The sequence below is a fragment of the Raphanus sativus genome, chromosome 1 (assembly GCF_000801105.2).
Source record: "Raphanus sativus cultivar WK10039 chromosome 1, ASM80110v3, whole genome shotgun sequence".
In the NCBI taxonomy this organism is placed as follows: domain Eukaryota; kingdom Viridiplantae; phylum Streptophyta; class Magnoliopsida; order Brassicales; family Brassicaceae; genus Raphanus; species Raphanus sativus.
The window spans coordinates 9,458,346-9,477,275 of NC_079511.1; the positions used below are offsets into that span (position 1 = coordinate 9,458,346).

The 18,930-nt window shown below is 33.5% G+C and overlaps 3 protein-coding genes across 3 annotated transcripts; all 3 read right to left on the bottom strand.

Moving 5' to 3' along the window:
• Nucleotides 1-241: 241 nt before the first annotated feature.
• On the bottom strand, nt 242-3,016 carry LOC108812127 (putative UDP-glucuronate:xylan alpha-glucuronosyltransferase 3). The gene is made up of 4 exons (XM_018584300.2): nt 2,678-3,016; nt 2,231-2,440; nt 1,524-2,143; nt 242-1,406 (listed from the first exon to the last, which is right to left on the bottom strand). Exons 1-4 carry the CDS (start codon nt 2,731-2,733, stop codon nt 367-369), a joined length of 1,926 nt encoding a protein of 641 aa, XP_018439802.1. The 5' UTR covers nt 2,734-3,016; the 3' UTR covers nt 242-366.
• A 386-nt stretch (nt 3,017-3,402) lies between these two features.
• LOC108812136 (uncharacterized) lies at nt 3,403-4,061 on the bottom strand. The gene is given in 2 exon segments (XM_018584311.2): nt 3,403-3,794; nt 3,940-4,061. Coding segments are annotated over 2 exon segments (384 nt in total). The 3' UTR covers nt 3,403-3,532.
• Nucleotides 3,403-5,641, bottom strand: LOC108853741 (uncharacterized). Its single transcript, XM_057009914.1, has 2 exons — nt 3,940-5,641; nt 3,403-3,794 (listed from the first exon to the last, which is right to left on the bottom strand). Exon 1 carries the CDS (start codon nt 5,550-5,552, stop codon nt 4,575-4,577), a length of 978 nt encoding a protein of 325 aa, XP_056865894.1. The 5' UTR covers nt 5,553-5,641; the 3' UTR covers nt 3,403-3,794; nt 3,940-4,574.
• Between the last annotated feature and the right edge of the window lie 13,289 nt (nt 5,642-18,930).

Genomic DNA, 18,930 nt, shown 5'->3' on the forward strand with positions numbered 1-18,930 from the left:
AAGGTTGGGGTGCGGCAGACCTTGTCAGTGTCCCCAACAAGGATTCCGATTAACTTGTTGAACCAGAGGACGCTGGGAGGTACTTTCCTTGGCATATATTTCAATTTCTCTGTTGGTTATCGATAAAGTTATATCACGCCCTTGCCCCTGACAGCAGCAGGAGCTTGACAAGTTCTGCCCTGGGCGGACTGATATCAACAAAGAATTACTAAAAAATGTATGGATTCTCGATAGCATGAACTTCAGTGCACAACATGAGATTCATTCACTGGGTTCATTAAAGGTATGGAACTCGACATCTATAGAGGAACTATGACTGTTGTATACCCAGAAAAATATAACTATACGGTAAAGAAATAACAGAGCTTACAGTGAAGAAAGAGGAGTTTTAAGTGCTGGTGGTGGTGGTGGTGGTGATAAAGAGTTAGTAGAATTGTCAGTCCAGTTCTTGTCACCCCAGTGCCAAAGCATGCTCTCCCAGTAGCAGAAGTCTTCATTACAAGTCTCTAGTCGCTTGTCTTTGATCTTAATCTTCCAATGTCCATCCGTGTAGTTTCCTTTCTCAGCTTGCAACCTGTCCCATTCCAGTTGCGCCTTCTGTTTCGATCTCAGCAGACAGAATTTCTGCAAGTTCTCAGGCATGGCGTCGTGCACTTTCCACCAGGTTCTGTGAGCTACATCGCTTGCAAACTCCTGCAGAATGTCGACATTCCAGTTGCAGTCATAGTCTCTGAAGCATAGCCAAGGTTTGTTACCAAGGTAATGAAGGACGTAGAGAATAGGAGGGTCAGTTCCGAAGAGACGCGTCTTCATCTGCTTTATCTCAGGCTCGTCACCTTCCCAGAAATGCTTCAGAAAGTTCATGTGTTTCGGGATCCGATGCCACCACGTGTAGACTTCGTTAAGGTAGCCTTGGTCTCCTCCATTGTACGACACGATCTCATTGATGTGATCCATAAGTAGCTGAAATGTGGAGTTTGACGGCTCAACCACCATCACACCGGAGTTGAAGAGGGTCGCGTTGTTTCCGGTGGCAGATATCTCGGGCATCTCAAAGAGGAAGTCAATGTTCCTAAGGATAAGCATATCAGCATCAATGAAGATGATCTTGTCGTACTCAGTCAATTGCCAAAGACGAAACTTGCTGTAGTTCCATTCGTTGTATGCTTCTGCTTCAGCTTTCGGATTCCTTATCCTTTGAATAGAATAAATCTTCCATCCAGCGGCAGCCAGGCCACTTCTATGGTACTCAGTTATCGAGTCATCAACAAGTATCACAAGATCTCGTGTAGAGCCAGCCATCCGAATGCTCTGTGCCGCTGTTATGGCTCCACAGACATAAAAATTAGCAGAGTGCAGTATGGTGGCATATGCTTCTCTCTTTGCACTTGCTGAGTAGAAAGTATCTGCATGAAGAATAATACCAGGTCAGGACCTTTTGTCTCTCTCTGGCGATGCTAAACCAGCCAGGCCGAATGTTAAAATGAACATTTTCATAATAATAATATAAAATTGATGCTGACCTTTAGCTTTAAGAGGAACTGTAAGTTCACAGGAACCAACAGGCAGCTGTACCTTTTGCCTCAGCATATGAAGGTCAGGCTTGAAGAGCCACAGGTTGCCTTGACGGGCAACAAGCTCCTTTCCAACAAAAAGATTAGGAACAGGAAAGCAATCAGTAATCAAAAGCACATGCACATCGTGAAGCCCTTTAGAAGAAGCAGCCACACGAGCAGCCGCAAGCTGCAAATGCAATCTAACGACATCCCTCGACCACTTCCCTGCTTTGTTGCACGGAAGCTTGACGACTACAAGATCAAGACGAGGCTTTCCAGGAACTCGAATCCAAGGAAGAGAAGGGCAAGTGGGGACTTCGAACTGTTCCTCTTCATCGATCCATTCAGGGTATAAAGACTCCCAAGTTATGTTACTCGCCATGTGGTCTAAATGCAGCGCAACATGGTCGCAGTCAGGTATCAGATTCTTCCATTGAGCAATCTCATCATCGTTAAGGTTTATAAATCCAACTCCTTGGTACTCGCTCTTTCCCGTCAGTTTCTCCACAACGTCTGAGATATGGTCCCAGTTAATCTCAGCTGTAGATACATAGCGAGGATCAAGTGCAGTTGACTCTATCGTCCATCTGTTCACACGAAACTAGAGATTGAGAATAAAGACTCAATCAATAAATAGGAAACGATTACACGTGTCAGACAGTAAGAGATGATACCTAGAGTTGTTATTATTGGAGTAGGGATGATCTGGAATGTGAACAGCTGGTGAACGGAAGAGAGTATAGAGAGTTCCAAGGAGAATGAGAAGCAACACAAGTTTGAGAGTAGAGAACTTGGCAGTCCAGTTTCTATACTGAAAGGAGGCTCCCTTCTCGAGATCTTTGGTATCTCGATTTCTCAGAGATCTCCTCTTGCTTGTCTCATCACTGTCAAACACGAGTATACAATAGGGGATCATATCAGTAAGCAAAATCTATAAACGGAATTCAAGTCGTGGAAAGTCAACTTGCTTTATAGCAACAAATAGTTCAGAATGAATCGAGAGATAACAAAGAGTCAGATCTCGATGATTCAAAAGCCAAGATGTTAATACGAATTGACCACAACGGACTAACACAGCGATCGGAAAAAAAAAACGGAAACTGAAAGTGGCGGAGACTTACGTTTGAGTGGATAGTCGGTGCCTCGGTTCAACGGGACTAGGGGAAGGAAGCCTCATACTCAGGGATCGATCAGTCGGAGTAAGTAGCTGCTGCAGTAGCAGTAGCAGTAGCAGGACGAATGAATTAGCTTGAGATTTTGTTCGTCTTGCTTCTTCCCCGTTTGATTCACGAGAAAATCAACCAGAAACTCTGAGAGAGAGAGAAGCAAATCAAATCATTTCGTTTGTTAAATGTTATGCGCTGTGTTATTTACAATTTGTAGCTTCTTTTGTTTGTTTGCTTGGTTAATTCAGTAAATAATACTGCTAGTAGTTATAAAAGAATCAAAAGGATTCAATTATAGTGCCAGAAATTATAATGTAGAACAATGGCTGAAACGTTTTGGAGAAGACTTAAAACGACTTACAATAATCAACTGTAACCCATTACATGATGTAGCATTGTTACAAGTCTCGTATTGTTTCTTGTTAAGCTAGAAAATTAGAATAGTAAAATCTAGAGGAAAATAAAATCAACTGAAACGTAAGTTCTTTCATTCTAAATTTATTTTTCCAACTATAGAAGGTGACTGACTATATCATGCCTGACCTCAGTTTTCCGTGTGTGACTAATTTCTAATAACTTTACCCTTTAAAGCTAAATTTCCTCTTGAGAGAAAACAAAAGCTACGTGTAATGATTTTGTAACTAAAATTAGTTAATGGATCTGATATCACAGAGTCACCATAAGAATAAGTTCTTTTTTTTGGTCTAGCCATAAGAATAAGTTGAAATAGAGTAGCGTGAATTAACATGATAGGTGATGAATGTGGTAGAGAAGATGACTATATAAAGCTTTATATTTCTTGTGTGGATGCTATTGTTCAGAAGAAGAAGAAGATGGTTCTTCTTCAACAACAACAGGTTTGCCTTTCTCTCTAAGTTTAGCTATGGACGCCTTCATTGCTTCTTTACGCTTCTTGCTCGCCAATACCTTCGCCTGAACTCCACTCACTGTCGGATCATTCTTCTCCTTAGGTGGTGGTGGAGGTGGCCGTCTTGCTGCCGCCATTGCCTCCTAATTACCGTTCAGAGCATTCCAACTCCATAGCCCACTGCCTAATCCTACCACAATCGCCCTGCATAGATATATTCCATGTAATACATTAAATTCACACTCTGTATTCAAATAGAAAACTAACAGTTCATAATGATTTACCACTTACTCTATTTATGGTCAAATCAGGTTTAAGATAAAAAAGACAAACATAGACAATTAATTACCTGCGGTTAATTTGAGGAACTTGAAGGATGATGGGAGGAGTTGGCGGCCGTGACCCGGGTGATGTAGAGGAGAGGCTGCCGGCGTGAGCAGCCGGTAAGAGAGGAGAGAGTGAATGTGTCATGGCTGATCCAAGAATGAGTAAAAAGCAAGTGAAGTAACAAAAAAATTGGTAGACACTAATAGAAGATAAAGTGAGATAGTGTTGTTGCATTTGCTATTTATATCTGCCTGCTCATTGGTTGGATTTGGATAAGACATCATCCTTCATTTTTTGTTTGACTACCTAGAGAAAGAAGACTCTCAAGTCTCTCGGGAAGCAAAACGCTGCGTTTTCATTCAAATGTGGCTTTCAAGTGCAGTTCCTCTTCTTTTAACAAATTTAAATATTTGAAACTTGTAAAGTATGATTAAAAATCACTACAATAATAAGCTCCTTTAGCTGTATCCAGTCCAAACTATTTCAAATCCATACAAAAGTAAGTAGAATTCAAAACAAACAAAAGTAAGTATGAGACTTTTGATCTAGTTGATCATCACAAACCTTAGGTTATAAAAAAAACAGAGTTATACAAATACAGAACCTATCTGTACTTTGTACACAAACGCATCTTCAACAAAAAAAAAAACTGAATCCTTACAGAAAGATGAAGCAATCCAAATCAATCAACGGGTTACCGATCTCTTCAAGCATTGGAACAACCGGTTCCATGTGACTTTCGACTACTTCTTTGATAGTGGTTGTGTTGATCTTAGAACTTATACGATGAATCCGAGTCTCTGATCTGTTGTTCTTAGGAAAAGTCTTGAGACGAGACAGATCTAAGCTATCTTTCCTTAAACTAGTAGAGAGTGAAGTTACCTTCGAGTCTCCCTCCGCCATTCCAAATCTCCTGCTTGGTGATGGTGATTTCAAGAAACCTTCATATCTCCTGCTTGGAGATTGTGACTTCAAGAACTTTCCCTTGGCTAAAGAACTTGATGAAGACATAGCAAACGTTTCTTGATCTTTACGAAAGCTCTTTTGTCTTGTCAACGCACGGTGATTAGGAGATGGCTCTCTGGTTCTCTTAGAACCATACGTTCCTCTTTCCGGTGTTGCATTTTCTCTGTTTGGCGTTGTTGAATACCGGTTTGAGTTAACCGGGGAATTAAACCGGTTAAGGTGTCCTGGTTTTGCGTTTTTCAGAGAAAGAGAAGATTCTCGTAAGGAACTGATTCTAGCAACATGTGAGTTCTCTTGGTAACAAGCACGCAAGAAGTCGTTAGAGAAAGATCGCTCCTTTGACACCGAGAGTGAAGAGGCGGTGGAAAGGGACGAGCTCGATGAGGTCAGAGAAGAGTTGCTTGTGGTGCAAGGCTGGATGGTGGGAGAGAAAGAAGCCAACTTCACTTGAGAAGAAGGAGGAGGAAGTTTATCCGAGATGTTGATAAACTTATCCGGGACAGAGATGGGGTTAAACCGGTTCTTGTCGGGGACAAGAAGTGGAGAAACTCGACTTGGACAGCGAGACATGAACAGCTTCTCTGGAGCATAACCGTACTTCTCTTGAGGTTCTTCTACTTGTTTGAAATCTTCTCTCTTTGGAGAGAATTTGCTGATGCAACAACCCATTTCTTGGGGTGAGTTTGATTTTTCAAAATATCTGCAGGAGAAAGAGAAAAAATAAAGTGTATTGGTTTAAACAAGAGATGAAGATGCATATTGTATATATATAATGTGTCTTTTGTAGACTTTTTAGCTAAGCATGTCTTAAAAGAGGATTTAAGGAAGGAAAAAAGTGGAAGAGAGAAAAAGTGAGGTAAGTTTTGAAATTTAGTTGGCGGGTCTTTCGAGTATGAAGCCGTTAGTGTTAACAGAATATAAATCCCGGTAAAAACTGGATTACTTTTGGAGGCCCAGGCCCATTTATGGAGTTCACAAGACCTAGCACACAAAACTTCAGGCATGGGTATGTTTTCGTTGAGAATCTTAGATATCATATCAGGTATACTTAACGTTTGTATGATATGTCAAATATCTATCTACATCATTGCATTAGACATAATTGAAAGCCTAAACATCATTTATAATCAAGGACATAATATGAATAAGGGGTCTATGTATGTTCAATGACAATTCCATTTCATAACTCACATCAAAGATAAACCATTCAGCATATGAACTGGAAACTCTGATTTTGTATAAATCACACAGTCGGTTGACCCACATATTAGCATATTATAAGTCATGTGATTTAAATCTTCATGTCTGATTTTCACATCATTAACGGAGTTTGGGTGCCTTAAGATACACGTAAATATGCATTAACACACATGAACTGGAAACATTGACTTTGTCCTCCAAATTTTAGCAAAAAAAAACATTGACTTTGTCCTTCGAATTCTCGAAAAAAACATTGACTTTATTCCCTAAGTATGACTTGTTTTGCAACATGATTCATTGATTTGTTAATCCCATGAACAGAACGGAAATATCTAATCCTTGAACGGAACATGATTTGTTTTGCTTTTCTCTCTAATTAACTATTTTTATAGTACTCTCGGTCTGATATATATACTTTATAGTACTCTCGGTCTGATATGTAACAGAACGGAACATGATTTGTTTTGCTTTTCTCTCTAATTAACTATTTTTATAGTACTCTTGGTCTGATATATATTCTTTTTGTAGTCTAGAATTTCATCAATAAAAATTTACAGAACGTTTAATCTAATTTATATCACGAAGTCTTTTGATTTCATATGGAGATACCCTCGAATTTCAGACAGAAGATAAATATTTAACGAACATAATTTAATGAAAGTTTAGCTATTTAAATATGCACGCCTGCCCGTAGATACATGATACGTCTCTCTGTCCAGTCCCCTGTCTCCACATTCTTCTTTATCTTTATCTTCTTCTTTTTGTGTTTACTATCACGAACTCTCACAATTTTCTTATAATTTGGAGGCAGCACGTTTGCATAGTATATTTGAAAAATTCATCATATGATAACAATACAAGATTATTTTTCGAAGACAAGTGCCTTAATTAATCACAGCGCGTCATGATAATCATATATGAAACGGGTATTACACAATGAGGATCAAACATTATAACCAAAAATTCATGAAATACCTCCCTTTCAGAGAAAAAAAAAAACTAAAAACTCAAATAAAAAGAAAAACAGAATATTCAGCTTAATCAAAGCTTCCTTCTACTTCAAATATAACATAACAACAGAAAAACAGAGGAGGAGGAGAACCCATATAAGATCATGACTGCTAAATATCTTCAACTCCATGAAAAAGACCGATCATGGGCGAGTGGGGTACACACGTTTGCCGTCACCGGAATGATCAGAAATTTGTTTAGCAACGGAGCGACGGAGGAAAGAGAGAATGGATTTGAGGATTTTGGTCTTCACCAACTCTCTCTTCTTGGGGATCACACTCCCTTGTTTCTTCTTGAACGGCTTCAACTCCTCGGAGCTCATCTTCTTCGATACTATAGAGATGGATGTTTCACTGTGTTTGTGAATGTATAAATGTGTATATTGCTTTTAAGTTTTGTTGAGATGCAAATATGTGGGGTTTATATGCTGTTCAAAAAAAAAAATATGTGGGGTTTATATGGAGGAGAAATGATTCCACAAATGAGTACCCTACTACCAAGTCGAGAAGTAGACTTCTGCTTTTAAAGCGCTTTATTAACGAAAATAAATAAATAAATTGCTATCAAGTTGGCTAAGTGTTCACACATGTGTCCGCAGCTCATTTTCTCAAACAATTTTTTTTTATCAGCAATTTCCACATATATGTTTTAAAATCTTCTATAAAAGCATCTCCAATAACAACTTTAAAACTTCAAATATAAAGTTTTATGCATTCCAAGAGCAACCTCAAAATCTCAAATTATAAGGTATACAGTGAAATTTTATATTTGAGATTTCACTGTACAAAACCTTATATTTGAAGTTTCAAACTTTTTTGATCTTTATATTCTTATATTTTTTAAATAGTTTTGATAACTTTCTTGTTTATCATTTTAGTCTATATTGTTTTATTTCTTTTATATAATTTAGATATGTTTTTATAAATTCAACTTTTGCATATAACTTTAAATAAATAAATAAGTTTTAAATGAAAAAACAAAGCAAAAATTGCTATAAAGTTGAATAGTTTATTACATAAGTAATAATGATGAATAATTATATTTTCTTAAAAATGATTTCGTTTGTAATAATCTCATATATATATCTGTAATTATTACAGTGTAATTGTTTATTAATAAATATTGTTTATAACATTTTGTTGTACGTTTTAGTTGTTATAAAAGTTTTGTCTTTTTATTTGATTTTTGTCTAATGTTTTTTTTGATTAATCAGGGGGTGATCCAAAGGCTTTTTAGGCCCAAGACTAATCCCTCTGAAGCCGACGGCAACCCATGTATTCTTGCGATTTAACGCTAGCTCCGATGGCAAAGCGGAATCGAACCCAGGGCGGAAGCTCCAGCCGGAGCCCCTTTACCACTAGGCCAAAACAACTTGGTTATTTTGTCTAATGTTAAAGACTATAATGTAAATATCTAAAACTTTTAAGGTTTATTTTAAGGTTTACCATTGGAAAAGAGCACTCTCAAACCTCAAATATAAGGTTCATCAAACCTTAAACATAAAGTTGCTCTTGGAGATGCTCTAAAGGAAAATACAATTTTTATTAAATATCGATATTTGTAAAATGTACATTCATCACCCCTGCCACTCTAAATAATATAAAAATCCCTATTATAATTTGAAACTAGATCTTGACCCGCGCTTTGGAAGCGCGGAATATTTTACGATGAAAAATTTCACTAATAACTTAACAAATATTTTGGTAATTTTTAAAAGTGTGTATTTAAAATATTTTTGCATTTAAACAGTATTTTTAAATTCAACCCGATTGTGATTATACCGGTTAATTCGGAGATCTGACAATTCAATTTAGGTTTTTAAAATATTCATATTAAAAAAATTACTAAAACCCGAGACTAACCGATTGAACTGTTGGATGACCGATATGTAATCTAATTTGATTTAAATTGTAATAATTTCATAATTTGTAATCTTATACTCCAAATTTTAAAGTTCGTTATTTATCATTTTATGAAATTATGACGTTTTTACAAAATTTTAAAAAGAAAATGATAGATATAACATAACTAAGATTAATTATTGTATTGTTTGAAAACATTGATAGTAGTATAAAGAAATAAATATATTGTTTGGAAACATATATAGTAGTATAAAGAAATAAACATTAATGATTTAATGTAAGTTTAACTATAAAGTATAAAAGTGTATTTAATTTAAAAACTTACAAAATAAATGTTAGATCCAATAGAATGTTTCTATTTTAATAAGATAGATTTCCATGGATTCTCACTACATCACTTTCTTACTTTCTTTCTAGCCAAGTGATCCGCGACATTGAAAATCTTCAATTAACGTGTATCCACGAACTTATGAACTATACGGTTCACACTACCATACGTGCAATATTTGTAAGTTTCATAGAGAAGTTTATGTATTATTTTATCGACAATATGTGAAGTTTGAAGACAAAAAGAAAAGTTAACTATAGTATTTACTGAATAACAAGTAAGATAGAAAGTTTCAAGAATATAAACAAGATAGAAAAAACGAATATCCAGTTAATCTGACTAGGCTTGTCTCTTTAGTGGTCTCTCCTTTTTTGGCATTTAACATCAACCATGATGTTTTATTCCTTTCTTTCTAGTTTCTACTACTCGAATCCAGTTTTTTCAACGACACGAATTCATGACTAGCTTTACAACAATATTTTCAAAAGATTCTGACGTTGACTGTTGACTACTGACTTTGACAGAAATTAAATATTATTAGCAACATGTGTTAATTAAGTAAAATTTAAGAGGACAACAGATGAGCTGAGACCTTGTGGAAATTAAGTGTGTATGGACATAACTAATAGCATACTAGTCGTTACTTAATACTTACCAGTCTCTATTGTTCAATGAATTTAAACAATTGTATCATCTTTTGTATGTACCAATCACGTCTAAAGTGTAATATTATCTTTTTGGTACTAGGCTATATGCAGGTGTTTTTCCTTTTGAGTATATACTTTGCTTTTGCTATATCCTAGCTAGGAGCCTAGCTAGGAGTATATTGCTTTTCTTCCTGGCTTATTTTGATCAGTCCCAGGAACCTTACAGAAGCCATCGCCCATTTTATTCTGTATGTGTGTAATAATAGGTATAGGTTTTTCTATTAATAGTTTTTACATAAATGTTTCTACATACTGTAAGTGTATTTGTATGATACCGTATGAGTATAATTGTGAAAGCTAACTTAGGATGTCAACCTTTTTCGAAAAGGACGTAATTTTGGAAGATTCGTATTATTGCGAAGCAGCTGTAGAGTCAAAGACCAGACTTTTTATATAAGGCCAAGACAATTACTTTCTTATGTAAAGACCGAATGCGAATTGCATCCACTACTTTTCTATAGATCTGAAAACCTCCATCAAATTTATTTTACTATCAATAGTAAGGACCAAATATCCAGTATTAGAGATAAGTTTTGGTTTAAACATGGTTTGGTTTACCAAGTGTTCTGGTTCATTTGTGGCTAGTAAACTCTGGTTTAGGATCTTTGCATTTAAGTTCTTCTGTATTGTAATTTTTTCTATTATATTTCAGGTGGAATGTATACACAACATTCTCCAAAATATGTTAAAACATAATTAAATGTACCTTCTCGAAACTTCTACGAATCTTGACTTGATTATCCAGATAGCACGAGTGCCGTGTCGAATTACAAACCATCAATAATCAATGTGATTTTATATATAACTAAATGATAGTCAAAGGAAACGAGTGCTTTTAAGGCTAATACCAAGACTTAATCGGTTTATTTACAAAGAGGACATCATAAACATCGCCGTTTGTCACCCCTACCGGAAACTGAGCAATAGAAACATTTAATTCAAAAGAGAGAAAAACAAACAAAAGAGAAACATAACTACCAAGAGCTCACACGGTGAGAACACCAACATATTATTACATCTACATATATATCAAACCCACAAAAGATCATGACGGCGCAAATATCCTAAACCCCAAGAATAGGACCGGTCAAGGACGAGTTGGGTACACGCGCCCTCCGTTGCCCTTCCCGTGGCCGTTGCCATTAGAGTGATCAGAGGTCCGGCTACTACCGGAGGGAGAAAAGGCAGAGATAATGGCTTCGACGGCCATAGTCTTCACCAGCTTCCTCTTAGCGGGAATTACACTCGCTGCTTCTTTCTTGACCTTACGCTCCGCCGTGGAACTAGAACTTTCTCCTTTGGAACTCATTTTGATTAGCCTATTTCTTTATATCTCTACGTGTATAAACGTATGTTTTGTGATTGTGTGTGTGTATGTTGCTTTTGTAATTGAGAAGCCAATGAAAATGTAGGATGATTTATATAGGCAGAGGAGATGCCTTTTAAGTGAGAACTGTTAGCTTCTGTTCTAAGTTGCTCATGTCGTGTCAGCCAACCATTTGCTGTAAAGAGGAAATATAAGTTAACACCTTCTACTTTTGATATAAGTTCCGAATTGAATAACAAAACCAAACGAAACTTACCTTAAATGTCGTGAAAAATTGAATATTTCTGGAATATACGTGGACGCGTGGATACATATCAATCTATAAAGAAATAAATTAAGATTAAAAATTGAATTATAATAGGGAATTTCCATGCAAAATTAACATTAGCAGATGTGGACAGCACCTTGGGAACCAAGCAACTGTGAAGACGATGTTCGACACATGTTATTTAGCGAGGAGATAATTTCTATTCACGACTCTTGTCTATAGAACAATATATAAAGTTAGATAATATTCTCTTCATTGAATAAATAAATGATGTTTCAGTATTAATATATTTCTGTTTAAAAATTATCTCTATATTATCTTTCAAATACATCAAAATTTAAGAAACAGTTAAATGGTTTTGTATATTATCTTTATATTTTACTCTTGTTATTATGTTTATACATCATACAATAATTGTTAATGTCTAGTATTGTATATAACATAATAGTAATGATAATAATCAGAATAATCGATCCTTGCTATTATACTAATCGATCATTTCAAATAATAATATTTTGCTCACCTCACCATTTCTTTTATCAAAGAATAATTCAACATTAATCAAACATAATATGTTTCAGAACCTTATAATATTAACAGTATTGTCTTACAATCATAATGTTTCTGCTTTTTGGCTTTTAGTGTCCAAAATGTTTTGTTTTAACATATACAGTACTACTATATACAAGGAGGATCAGGAGATGGGATCTTGTTGAAAATTGTGTAGAGACATAATTGTACATGTAGATTTGCTTTGGATCTCGACAATATCTTCTTTTTTTTCCATGAAATCGTATCGGGATAACTGAAGTCATATCCTCTCTTTTTGTATTTTGTTTCTTTTCTTTTTCCCATCTTTGTGGTTCTGTACTTTCTGTTTCTGTTTGTTATTAAAAAATGCGTTCAGACCACAACATCTATACTTGGTCGCTAGGAACCACGCAAGGAACAGCCAAGGCCCCCATTTCATTTCCTAAATTTTACTTTTATATGATCTAAAGATTTTGTTGTCAGACATTTGGGAGGAAAAACGAACGAAACGTGACGAAATTACAGAACAAACACAATTATAGTTTTTATTAGGTACAATCATACAAATACAACCATGATTGATAGCGACTGTGAACTGCGATATTAAGATTACCATGAAACAGCTGTAGAGTACTAGTTAGACGTGGACGTTACAGTAATGAAGTCATTATCCAATAAACTTTTTTCTTTTGATAATTGGTTTTATCAAATGAACTATTTAGCTCTTTTTCACATATAAATGATGACAATATTAATAAAACGGATGAACTAAACATAATATCCCTGTATAAATTTACAAATTTATATTATAAAACCATTAATCAACGGAATATTCAGCTGTATATAACTAGACTTGGAGAATAAATGAATGAACTGGCAAAGGGACACGGTTCCGTTGAACTTCTTTGCCAAGACAATGTAAAGTGATTTACAATTAAGATGACACAACATACATGAACATGAGGCTAATTCCAAATTATCTATCATACTTATTTAAATCTAATAGAAATATTGTTTATTTGTCATCTTCGGAATTTACTGTATCTGCTTATACTATTAAAGAGTTTTTATTTTATATTGAAACTAGATTAGGACCCGCCCTTAGGGCGGAAATTGATTTGTCAAATTTCAATTAATAATATATGGTATATATAATATGTGTATATAATATTATATATATTTTGTGTAACATTTATATATATATACATATTAGACATATATATAATATTTTATTAAATATATATAGAATTTAATAGTGTTATAATTTGTGTTGTACTTGTTATTAGTTTGTATTTAATCTTCTTTCATTTTTAGTATAATAATTTGCCTTGTCACACCTTTTACCTTTTAACTTATACACATAGTTATGTCTTTTTTTCAAAAAAAAACTTATACGTAAAATGTAATATATATAAAAAACATATTTAAAAAATCTACTGACCATATGCCACCATTATTTGGTTGTTTGAAAAAAAAAATCATGTTCTTGCATAACTGTGTATATGTTGTGAGATGATGTAGGTGAAGAGTAAATATATGAAAGTAAAGTTAGTGATACGAACATGAGCCTATGTTGGTCTATGCCACAATTATTTGGTTTTTGGAAGATCAATGAGTATAAGCATACACGGTCTTTGTATGCTTACGTTGTAAATGAGTCGGATATTTTTTCTCTTATATCTGGAATGATATGGAACTCGTTGATTTAAGAGTGGTTCAGTTTTATATTAACTAATTATATTAAGAGATTAACCAAAAATATTATAAAAGTGTTACTGGTTAGGTTTAACTAATCTATGTTGGTTAAGATTTGGTTTAATTTAAGTTGGTAGGTTGTATTGTATAGGAGACATGATATATTCTAGTAACAACTATGAAAGAGTCCAAAATTTAAATGAGAACTTCAAATAGTAGATAATCCCTAAATTAATAGATTAGAAGAATTGGGAGGGGCCACCAACTTCTTAACTAAGGTTGGATTTCTGCAAACGGTGAAAGAAAAACAGAGATTTAATTAATTTATTTTCAACAGATTATTATATAGTATTATCAGTTTTTGAAATTTTAATGAACCCATCAGGTGTTATCAGATCCATTGGTAGAGCTCCAATGGGTATCTCACACATAAAAGAATGATTTTAAAAGAAAAAAAAAAGAAAAAAAAACGTTTTTCATGAAACTATTTCATTTGAGAATTTTGAAGAACCTCATAAAACCCCAATAGTTAATTTATCTTTATTTATTGGTTTCTTTTTATTTTAGATAAACTTTACTTCAAGTACTATTTTTTTGTATTAGATATTCTAAGAGTATCTTATTTATTATATCGTCATACCACTTCCAACAAAGTGTGAAAGAAGTCTTTAAAAATTTATAAGCTATTAAAATAATAGATAAAATAAAAAGAGATGGGAGAAAAAATTGTATCTAAAAAATGCTTAAGAAACAGTTTTAACACAATACAACCACTTGTGTTTTACTTTTTGGTAAATTTTATTAAATCTCATTATTTAATCTAATTATATTAAAATTATTTATATAAAATTTTTGAGAACGTTAAAATGGGTTTCAACCGTTGAGGTTTCCCTCATAACAGACAATATCCACAAAACTTTATTCCATTTATATAATTAAATGTCTTCAGTTCTATGATCTATCTCATCTTCTATTGATTTTAAACATAAAATGTGTTATATCGACTAATCTTCTAGAAAACGAATACTTATAATTTTGTTTGATTGCTTATATTTAATAATAATTATCTTCTTTAGAGATAATCATTTTCTAGGTTAGGATGTACTAATTTATAGGTTTATGATCATATCTTATCAATAAATTTAGTCCTATAAATTATTTTATGGGGGTAGTAACAAGGATGTAAAGTTTATTGTGTTGTGAGTTGTCACTAGCCAAGGATATGGATCTCCATGTAATTTTTTTGCGTTCTCGAATGCCTTGAAGCCATTGAACTTTTAAATCTGAAAGTCTTTTTGAACTTTACTACGATAATATATACACATATATATATATATATATATATAGTGTTTCTGGGACAAAATTAACAGTTAGCATAAAATACAATGTACTATGAATTTCCCTTCTTAGAAAACTAGAGTTGAAACAGCTCCATGACATTGTGGTTAAGTTCGCAAACACTTATGATTATGAGACACAAAAAGAGTATTGTTTTCATAGTCATAGCTTAATCACAACCCATCATAATAACCACATGTTTATTTATTTTACAACAGGGGATGAATCATCGCCACGCTACCGGAAACTGAACAGTACAAACATTTAAACTTGAAAAACAAAGAGGCACAAAATTACCAGAAAAATTAGACAACAAGAACATCTTATATGTGTAAAAAAAGCATGAAGAGAACAAAAAGTTCATAACGCCGGCACAAATATCTTTAACCCCACGAAAAGGACCGATCAGCGACCAGTAGGGTGCACGCGTCCTCCGTTACCGTTGCCGGTTGGGTCAGAGCTACGGCTACTACCAGAACCGGAGGGGGTGAAGGCAGAGATAATGGTTTTTACGACCATAGTTTTTACCAGCTTTCTCTCAACGGGAATCACACTCGCTGTTTCTTTCTTCACCTTCCGATCAACCGAAGAACTGGAACCTTCTCCTCTAGAACTCATATTTAGCCTATTTATTTTTATTTACGTATATATAAGTTCGTATATGTCTGTGTTTGTTTGTTTTTTTTTGAAAAAAAAGGATTTTATGTCTCAGCCCTTTTGTGTCTGTGTTTGTTGCTGTTGAAATTGTTAGTTCCATGAACTAGGCTGAGTTTATATAGAAAACTAAGAGAAAAGATGCCCCTTAAGTGAGAATTAAACTTATGCTCTAAGTTGCGCATGTCCATAGCAACGTATCGGCAGCCACTTGTTGTAACGAGGAAATTTACATCTCCTACTTATGATTTAAGCGTAGGAAAAAAACCTAATTAAAAAAAAAGCTTAGGAACGAAAAACTTTTTTTTGTAACACAAGAACGAAAAACTAAGAAAACAAAATATTACAAAAATATGAAATTTCCATGCATCGCGGTTTTTCTTTTATTACCGAACTAATATCCCCTTATTATTAAAAGAGAAGCATTTTGCATTTAATGCATTCACATTGACTCTGCCACATGTCGTCACGAGAAGCGTTTGAGAGTTTTTCGATTCTCCGAACTTTTCTTATTTAAACGTAGAAGGAAACGAAAAAAAAAGTGAATACACGATTGTTTGAGACGAATTGACTCTGTTCGACGACATACGGGGATTCTACACACACATATGCTGTTTAGTTTACAGTGTTAAGATGTTTGAACACCAAAGAGATCTCAAGTGTCTCATGGCCACATGAAAAAAACTTAGATTCTCTGCTGGCAAGAAAAATAAAAAATGTAAATAGAGTTTGAGCAAGACGTTTAATCGTTGCGAGGAATTCAAAAGCACATATGAAGAGGATAGGTTATTGAGCATAAGGTTGATGAGTTCTGACGTTGGTAATCTTTACACGAAGCAGAGAATACAATAGAGTGTGAGCAAGACATTTATTAGTTGCAATTTTTTTGCTGAGAAGCCTAAAACACGCATGAATATGATCGGTTATTGAAAACGAAGTTGATAAGCTCTGACGTTGAAAATCTATATATGAAACAGAGAAAATCGATTATGTTCATTACTCTGTTAAGAAGCGCTCTGTTACAGAGAGGAAGCAATGATCGAGAAGAAGAATAGACATGCGGAAAGTACCTGCAGATTGATCAAAGCAATGTTGCATTCAAGGAAATGAAGGGATGGAGTTTGTTCAGTGTAGCTTCAGGGAAATTAAGAAAATGTTAAAAAATGCAAAATGGTCGATGTTCGATGTAACCCATATTGTTGCTCAAACTTCTTACGAGTTATGTTCATTATGTTCATTACTCCGTTAACAAGCTTTCTGTTACAGTGAGGAAGCAATGATCGAGAAGAAGAATATACTTGCGGAAAGTACATGCGGATTGATCAAAGAAATGCTGCATTCAAGGAAAAGAAGGGGTGGAGTTTGTTCAGTGTAGCTTCAGGGAAGTTAGGACAATGTTAAAAAAGACAAAATGGTCGATGTATGCTGTAACCAATAGTGTTGCTCAAACTTATTACGAGTTAATGCAGGTACGCCTGTCTTAGTTCATGTTCAGTGTACCTTCAGGGGAGTTAAGACTATATAAGAAAATACTTCACCATCAATATTTTTTGTGATCATTAGTGGTCGGTGTCTTTCGTAACAGTTAATGGAGGTTCGTGTGAAAGTTCATGCACCTACGTAGTTGGCCAACTAAATTTCGAACGCAGTATTTTTTCATATAAAAAATGCACGTACGAAAATTATATTGTCGCTGGCGTTGTTACGACTTAACCAAAACGTGATTCAATCAAGACTAAACAAACCGTGATTCAACAAAAACTAGACAAACCGAATAAAACCAACGTGAATGCTTGGTCAACAATTTAAGTGGTTGGCAAGGTACTTTAATTATACACAAGTAAACCGAATAAAGAACCCGAGAATAATTTTGAGTGATTGGCAAAAAAAGTTAATGATAGTAAATATCATATATTTGACATTTTAATTTTATGATAAACATTTGAAAAATTGTAACCTCAATTTTGTAATAATTAAAAAAGACCTCAATACTTAGGTGTCACTCAATTAGGTAGTCAATTACATTCAATTGAAAAATAAGTAGGTCCACATTCGATTTTTATATGCTGCTAGATACATTTGTTGGTTAAACTATATGATATGATCATATGATATGATATTTACGATAGAAGCATATGATTGTTCTGCTAGATATAATTACTATTTTTTTTTCTTTTCTCAAATAAAACCTACGGAATTATCATAAATGACTAATATATATATATGACAATTAATGTTTCTAATAATAAAAATTTGATAAAAATTTATATCTCCTCCATAATTTTTTGTTTAATTTTATATTATTAAAATAAATTAAAAAATTGAATTACCTATAAAATTAAATTCTAGATTTTTTCGAATATGCTATATTTTGAATTTTAACAAAATGACGATAAATGACTAAAACTATTAAAATTATTATGTTAAAAATTAATAATCAATGGTTTAACATTTTTATTATAAAAAGATACACATGATTTTAAAACCATATGAGTAAAAAGTATCATTTAATAATAAAACAAATATATATATATATATATATATATATATATATATATAGATAGATAGATTAAACTATATACCATATAAGATTACATCAATATTTTAATTTCAAAACTTTCAATAAATTTTCAAGAACATTTATAAATTATAAACTTATTAAATTTTTCACATTGAAATTTTTGTTATCGATTATTTAAATATTTTGTTATAAAACAATATGTATGATCATAGGACCGTATGATTATGAAGTTTCATTTAATAAATAACTATATAAAATATAATATTCTTAGAAAAGTATATTGTTCATCTTAACTTATATTACACTTTTTATTAAACTAACTATCGAATTGATAAATAATGTACAAAAAACAATCTCGCACTTTCCTTAAATAAAAGTTATGAAATTACTTAATATGATTAACATATGTATGAAAATTTGTTATTATGAGTAATGAATATTTGATAACAATATTTGTATCTTAGGGGGGTTATTGGTGGTTGAATTTTAATTGATTTAGAAAATTTAGAGAATCCATTATTATTGGTATGTGGATTTTAACAATCTTATTAAAATCCTTTGTTATTGGTTTATGGACTTTTAAATTCTACGTAAATCTCTTGTTA

Excerpts from the sequence above, each read along its gene's own strand:
- LOC108812127 (XM_018584300.2), bottom strand. The coding sequence starts at position 2,733 with ATGAGGCTTCCTTCCCCTAGTCCCGTTGAACCGAGGCACCGACTATCC. Across the intron at positions 2,441-2,677 it reads CACCGACTATCCACTCAAAC|TGATGAGACAAGCAAGAGGA; the intron begins GTAAGTCTCCGC and ends CGTGTTTGACAG. Across the intron at positions 2,144-2,230 it reads TCCAATAATAACAACTCTAG|ATGGACGATAGAGTCAACTG; the intron begins GTATCATCTCTT and ends TCGTGTGAACAG.
- LOC108853741 (XM_057009914.1), bottom strand. The coding sequence starts at position 5,552 with ATGGGTTGTTGCATCAGCAAATTCTCTCCAAAGAGAGAAGATTTCAAA.